The sequence below is a fragment of the Octodon degus genome, unplaced genomic scaffold (genome assembly GCF_000260255.1).
Source record: "Octodon degus isolate 3935 unplaced genomic scaffold, OctDeg1.0 scaffold00147, whole genome shotgun sequence".
In the NCBI taxonomy this organism is placed as follows: Eukaryota; Metazoa; Chordata; class Mammalia; order Rodentia; family Octodontidae; genus Octodon; species Octodon degus.
In genome coordinates this window covers 144,195-151,760 of record NW_004524723.1, presented here as the reverse complement: position 1 = coordinate 151,760, position 7,566 = coordinate 144,195, and the positions used below count along the sequence as shown (strand labels likewise).

General features: G+C 42.6%; 2 protein-coding genes across 4 annotated transcripts in view; both read right to left on the bottom strand.

Moving 5' to 3' along the window:
- Positions 1–7,566, bottom strand: part of Atrip (ATR interacting protein) — an 18,391-nt gene that overhangs the window by 3,315 nt on the left and 7,510 nt on the right. For both annotated transcript variants that reach the window (XM_023702279.1, XM_004642142.2), the window contains exons 4-8: positions 6,640–6,758; positions 4,778–4,935; positions 3,732–3,833; positions 2,925–3,054; positions 2,063–2,752 (exon numbers count right to left, since the gene is read on the bottom strand). In XM_023702279.1, the coding sequence (XP_023558047.1) occupies positions 2,063–2,752; positions 2,925–3,054; positions 3,732–3,833; positions 4,778–4,935; positions 6,640–6,758 (1,199 nt within the window). The remainder of the gene's footprint in view (positions 1–2,062; positions 2,753–2,924; positions 3,055–3,731; positions 3,834–4,777; positions 4,936–6,639; positions 6,759–7,566) is intronic.
- Positions 1–7,566, bottom strand: part of Trex1 (three prime repair exonuclease 1) — a 15,032-nt gene that overhangs the window by 5,539 nt on the left and 1,927 nt on the right. The gene's annotated exons all lie outside the window — the stretch shown is intronic.

The following is a 7,566-nucleotide window of genomic DNA, read 5'->3' as shown; positions in this document are numbered from 1 at the left end:
TTAAACCCTATCTAGAGATTGAACCTAGTTCCTGAAAAAAAAAAAAAAAAAAAAAAAAAAATCCTTTTTAAAACAGGGTCTTGGGGGGCTGGGGAAATAGCTCAGTAGAATAAGTGTTTCCCTTACAAGTGCAATGGCCCAAATTCAATCCCTGGTTTTGCAAAAATAAAAAATAAAAAAATCCAAAAAACAAAAAACAGTATCTTGGCTATGTTGTCCAGGCTGGGCTTGAATCTTTATCCTCCTGCTTCAGCTCTCAGAGTGCTGGGATTACCACTGTATTCCTTATTGGGCTGAAAGTGGCCCCCATTTATGTATATTATGGCCCCTGAAAGCACCTGCAAGAACACTTTTGCGCACAACACAGTGGATTCCATCACTTTCCGATAGCATGAAAGCCTTTTTAAATGCATTATATGCATAGCCCCATACACATAACATCTGATTAAGCCATACTGTTCTGGTTAAGAATAAGATCTAATTGCTCAAAAACTCAAGCCTGGAAACTGAGGCCTATAATAGTCACAGGAGAAAGACAAGAGTGAGCTGGGGAGTGCTTGCCCATGATCCCAGACACTTGTGAAGTGGAGGCAAGGTTATAAATTTGAAGCCAGCCTAGGCAACTTAGTTAGGTGCTGTCTCAAAATAAGAACATTAAATGGGCACAGAGAGGTGGCTCTGTGGCAGAGTGCTCTCAAATACAAGGCCCTAGATTTAATCCCTAGCCCAGGAAAAAGGAGAAAGACAAGGATGACTTGCTTTCAAGCTTGCGTAGGCAAGGATGTGGAGACTGCAGGCTTCTTCATTACTTGTATTACATCACATCCTGCTTTTGAGCCCTGACATCACCTCAATATACTTGACTCAATGAATACTGTTAAACACTCAAAGAGTGAGCTCGTGTGCTCTAGCAGTGCTGCAAGTGTGACATGAGCCAGGGAATGCAAGGTACCTGGGTCTGGCCTACAGCAAGTACCCATTAAGTAGCTGTGTTCTCAGTACCCACACGGACAAACTCAACAAGAATAGGATAAAATCTTGCAGGCCAACTGGCAAAAACATGGTTTCTGGGATCATTAACAAATACCAAAAGCGAGTGGCCTCACCCTGCTTCCCCACCACACTGCAGTGCTCTGTCCAACTCTAAGCACAACCATTAGGATGAACCCAACCAGTCAGGAAATGTCCATAGGGAAGGATGCATTCATGAATTTAGGAAACAAGCATGCTGGGCTCAGATTAGAAGAATAGGTATGTCCAGCAGGTGGCACTGCCCCAACTACTGGGTGTAGGAGGAACACCTGGCTGACTGCACAAGAGGGTGGACTTGGTGGAATTTATAATTACTCCCCATCAGATGGTTCTGCATTCTCCACCTAGGAACTCCTAAGTTCCTAAGTTTGTAAGCTAGGTTTACTGTACTACTACAGCCTGAAGAGGAGCCAGTAACCTGTGATGCATGCTGGAGTGGGCAGTACTCTCAGGCAGACTCTTAACAGTCAGGCTATCCCTGCAGACACACCCTATGCCCCCTCTGCCTCAGGGAACTCCTTATCCACATCTTAGGTTCAAAGGCCTCTTGGTTCAGCCTTGTCCTGGGACAGGACACGCTTCTATAGTGGCTAGCAGCCTTTACCAGGTGTGTCTTGATTATCAGCCATTCAGAGGCTGAACTAAACAAAATAAACCACTTCCTTGGTTCTCCCAACATCTGGCCTCACTTTCCATTGCTTTAGAACTCCCTGGACCAAGTTTGAGCTAAATAACGGAAATAAAGTCAAGATGTGGGCAAGGCCAGGAGTGGTAGTATATGCCTACGGGCCTTACACTCTGCCATGAATTTGAGACCAGCCTGGTTTACATAGTTCAAGGCCAGCATAAGCTACATAGTGAGACCCTGTCTCAAAAAAAAAAAAAAAAAAAAAAAAAAAAAAAAAAAAAAAAAAAAAAAAAAAAAAAAAAAAAAAAAAAAAGATGTAAGCAAAGTGTAAGGGCCATGGGTTAGACCTTAAGAGTGCACAGGAAACCCACAGAGAAGCATGCGTTCTATGCCACTTTATACCTGGGCAAGATATCAGAGGAGGCATTTTCAGCTAATTTCACCAACACTTTGAGACACTGGCTCGGGACAGTGGCTTGAAGGTGACCTGCTGCTGTGGGAGAGAAAGTCAACAGGAGAAGAAGCATCTTCAGTAGTGGATGCTGTCCTTGGTCTTCGGCAACCCCCGTGGGGGCTGAGATCATATCTCCACAAGTCTGTCTGTGAGTCAGGCTCCCATTTTCCTCCTTAGCAGCAGTATCTGTCCCCACATCAGACAGTAAGAGGGAGACGACTGCTCCACTGTGACACACCAGATGCTGAAGAACACTAAGTGAAGCCACAGAGAAGCCTTCCAGGTTGCAAATTAAGTCCTCAGGGCTAGCCTCTGCCCCAGAGCCCATGCAAGAGTTATGTGTTGGTGAGTCCCCAGATGACCCATTCCTCTTAGCCACTGCTAACTCCTGCAAAGCCTGGCAGTGTAGGCCAATGAAGAACTGTATGAGGGGGAGGAGATGAATGGCTCCAGGAAGCTGGCAGAGTGGAAAGGCCCTTCCGGCTCCCTCTGCTGGGTCTCCATCACATGAGCCTTCATTCCTGGCAATCAGATTCAATCCAGTGAATGCCAGGTTCTGTGCTTCTCTCAGGGCTGAGGGAGAAAATGACCCACTTCGAAAACCTGTGGTTCTGAAGCCTGAAATCACAGCCAAAATACTGGAAATACACAAAATAAAATAGATAAGATCCAGGGCCCCAAGTAGCTTGACCAATTTTCCAGTCTTCATGCACATCCCACAGACTTCCCAGGGTGGGCAGGGACAAAGGGAAAGGACTTACTTCCTGGAAACTCCTTTCTAAATAAGCTTTCCAGGAGTCTCATGCTTACCTGCCAAGCCCCATTGGCTGCAAGAGATTGCCAGTAGAAGCCTCAGAACAACTGCTCAGGAGGTGGCAAAGACCTATGCCTGACCCTGAGATCAAAGGCTGCTTCAGCAATAGGTTTATCAAAATGGAACCTGTGGAAGACAAAGAGACTCTAGAAGGTTCTGACACAGGAGAGCTTTTCTATAACTTCAAGAAGAAAAGTTGAAGGTTCTTTTGGATGTTAAGCTTCCACTAAGTCCTGTTAAGGTGCCTGTGGGTCCAGGAGACTCTGGGATGGATCTACTCTCTCCTTTTTCTTTTTCCCACTGGGTTCTGTTGTATTGACCAGGCTGCCATTGAACTTGCAGGCTCACTCGGTCCCCTTGTTTTAGTTCTTGACCAGTTGAGGTAACAGGTGCCTGCAACCAAGCTTCATCTGGCCTTTCCATTTTATAGTCTTATGTTTAACCTGGGTGTAGCAGAACATAGCTTTAATACCAGCACTTGGGAGGCTGAAGCAGGATTGTGAATTTGAGGCCAGTCTGGGTGACTTAAGAGACTCAGCAGGATCCTATCTCAAAATAAAAAATAAAAAAAGAGGTAGGGATATAGAGCTCAGCGTGAAGGCCCTAGATTCAACCCCCAGTATTCCTTCTCACCCTGCCTCTTCATCTTCTCCTTGAGTCAGACTCCTATTTGCCTGGAACCCCTGAAGGACTGCTTGGAGTGGGGATTCTCAGAGTTCCAGTTTCCCAGACAATTTTGCTGAGCACTGAGAGGATAATAGGAGCCATGAAGGTTGCTGCAGGAAAAGCAGGGATTTTGGTACCTTCAGTGTTTGATTTCTGCATCCAGCTGTCAGTAAGGTTTTTCTGCACCTCTTCTTGCTTTACATTGCTACCTCTCGGACTGTGGGTCTTATTATCAGAAACTAAATAAAATATAAAATGAGAATCAAGTTTCTAGATATATCAGCAACACTTATATATAACAAGTTTAAAACAGGGTTGGGCTATTCTACTCCTTCAACCTTGGGTCAACCAAAGCAGCTTGGATCTTTTGCTTTCTTCATATAACAGGAATTTACATGAAGAAAGAAAAAAGACAATTAGGCTGTTTTCCTTACTTCAAAAGGAAGCAACAAGAGGAATATAGTAACCACTAACATTTACACAGAGCTCAATATGAACCAGATACTACTCCAAGATTTTACCCATAGCAGCTTGTTTTGTTCCTTAGAATAATCCTATGAAGAGGCATTATCATTAGCTGTTTTACATTTAGGGAAACAAAGAGCAGAGGCTAAAGACTTGCCCAGATCAGATAAGTCAGTAATAGGTTAGAACTGTTATCCAGGCTGTTGGGCTCTCGTCTTCTTGTAATATTACCCTGCACAGAATCATCAGTTGCTAGGCACCAAAAATGTATGTACACCATAGTTTCTCAGAAGTGACAAGATCTGAAAAGGTGAATGGTAGGAAAAAATTAACTGTATCTGAATTACAAGATAAATGGGTATAGCATAGTCTCAGAGTAAGAATGAATGATAGATGGTCTCCCTCTAGAAAGAATCCACAGTCCCTCACTCTGTCTGGCTGCCTCTCTCTGGGTTTGATGGCAATAAGGGAAGCCATCTATCATGTTGTAAGGACACCATGGAAAGGCCCATCTGGAAAGGAATTCATGGTTTCATTCCAGAGCCTTCAGACTCAACAAAGTTTGAGTGACTCTAGACCCTGAAGAGGTCAGCTGTTTTAACTGTGCCCTCTCAAAACTGCAGACTCCCAGAACTGGGGAAAATAAGTAGTCACTTTTGTTTTAAACCACAAGTTTGTGTAGTCTGTTATATAGCAATGTGCTAACAGACTGACTTACCCTCTCTGCCCGCCAGAGACTTGCATTCTGGTTCTGTCCAGCAGGGGTTGGGAAAGGACATATTAGCATTAAAAGACTCCTTTGTAGGAAACGGTGTTTTTCCAAATTGTGAAGAACATGCTTCTGGTCTTACAACCACAGAAAAGTTTTTCCTAGGACTGAAAAAAGTGAACAGTGAAAGCAAAGTAATGATTCTGCTAAAATCACTTGAATTACTTGGTTACAAAACTTCCAAAAATTTTTAATTTCTCATGTTTATGTGGTTTTTAGCTTTATGTATTATGCATATATCATACTCTATCCAGGACAGTACTATAAAACTCAAGAGATCTTGATCTGAATTACCAAATTACCAATAGTTTCCCCAAAACATTGGCCATAATTCTTGTGCTATTTCCAATTCCACCAAAAAAGCTGTTCAACGTGGAACAATCTAATGTTTAATAGTCAAGGACTGAAGCCAAAGAGTTACAATTACAAAAGGCTCTGTTAGAAAGTGTTAAGAACAGCAAGTTTCTCAATGCTAACCTCTCCAAGTGGGAGAGCAGTCTTAGCCCTCTCTGTAGGCCCTTCAGATATGTGTGAAGAGATGAGGATGGACTCACCCTCAGCCCGACTCCCTGCAGCACACAAGGCATGGTGAATTTAATTGCACAGCCTGCTTATTATGGGCAAAGGCAGAATGTTTTTTTGTTTTTTTTTTTAATTTTTAGTTTTGGTCTTTTTGAGACAGGGTCTCGCTATACAGCTCACAATGGCCTTGAGCTCACTTTGTAGACCAGGCTGGTCTTGAACTTGAAATGTTCAAGTGCTGGGATTAGAGGTGTGTGCTACCATACCTGGTCAAAAATGTTCAATGTTAGGAAAATGTCCTGATACTATTCAGATTTCAAGGCTCTTATTTATAGTACCAGACTTTTCTGATGGCCAAAGACAGAATAAAAACATTAACAAGCTAAGGACATTTGAGAGCAAAGGAGGGGTTATTAGAAAAGGTCCCAGAGCAACAACTGAGGAAAAATATTCCAATAGTCAGCTAGTACTGAAATATACTAATACTCAGGGCAAAATCTGTTGGGTTAAACAGATTTTTGGAAAGAGGAACTGAAACTAGGTCCTTGTGCATGCTACATAGGTAGTCTTATTACAGTGCTATATGCCAACCCTGTTATGTTAACCAAATCACTAGAAATATTTGTGTTGGTACCAGGTATTGAACTTAGGACCTTGTGCTTGCCAGGTAGGCACTGTGCTGCCGAGCTATATCACCAGTCCAAATCACTAGAAATGAAGACTGGCTTATGTCCCAAATTTGGAGATCATCTTTTCTTTTTTTTGTAACCTTTTTATTTACAGATCGCTGTTGTTTTGTTTTATTTTTGGTACTGGGGATTGAACTCAGGATCCTGTGCATGCTAGGCAAGTAGTCTACCACTCAGTTACATTCCCAGATATGTAATTATTTATTTATTTTTTGTAGCCACCACACTGAGTCACATCCCAGTACACATATACTATTTTTTTTTTTTTTTTTTTTAATCTTGCTTCAGCCTCCCAGAATGTTGACATTATAGACACGTGCCACCACCTTTGGCTTGCTTTTTCTTCTTTTGAGAAATTGTGTTTAAAAAGTCTCATTCAAAGGAAGTACCTACAGAGTTAGGCCTTTATGCTGTGACATCTCAAACCAATCAGCTTCATCCCAACCACCTTTCAATCCTTCAGCAAAGAGGACCTCTGCCCAGGTGGCAGGGTCTTTGTTCCAGACTAACCTGAGAGGATCGTGCACACTTTTTACTAAGTTACATACACTGAATTACACCACCCCCTCCACCCCCTGCCTCTACCAGCACTGGCCTTACCTAACACTGGGAATGGATGGAGCACCTCGTTTATTCACCCGTTCACTGCTCTGAAGCTTTGTCCTTAATTCATTCATTTCTGCATCTTTAAACTGGAGCTCAGACTGCAATGATTGGAGCTGGAAAGCAGAAGAAATACACTTGCCGGGGCACCATAATGTGCATAAAAGTATTTCTGGGCTTCAAAATGCCAAGCTAGTAAATGAAAAGCCACATATATAAGTTTGCTGTCATGTAAATGTCCTAAAATATAAAATGTTAGCCTCCTGAAAGACAGTATGGTACTTCAGAAAGACATTTGACTTTGAACTATTATGAAGGTAGTTGTAAGCTCACCATTTATGTAGCCTTTCTGAATCTGTAACACAGACACCTGTCTCCATTACACTTAGGAAGTAACACATGGGAAGATTAAGAAGAACGAGGAATAGAAATTGCGCTACATATAGTTTGGCAAGATGCCAAATCCCAATAGCAACTTTTTTTTTTGGAGATTGAGTCTCACCATGTAGCCTAGGGCGATCTTGAATTCATGATCTTCCTGCCTTAACCTCCTGAGCAGCTGGGTTATAGGTGTGTACTATGATGCCTGGCTGTTGTTTAATCAATGTAGTGGCACAATTCCAAGTCTTTTTGAAAGTTCGGGTAGAGTATTTCACATGGTGCCACAGTGAGCTGCCTACATAGAGGAAGACCTGCAACCAGCCAGTAACTGCCATCATTTCCTACACATACCTTGTACCAGGACAAAACACCAGTCACAGTAAATGCAGATGGGTTGGGTCTCCTAACAACCTTTCTGATTACTGTCTGGCAAAGTTAGCAGAAGTAAATCATGAAGCTTCAATCATTTTCCCAAAGGCACTACTGAAACTAGCATTCAGACTCTGCTTTGGATAACTGCAAATTCCTTGTTCTTCATCACTC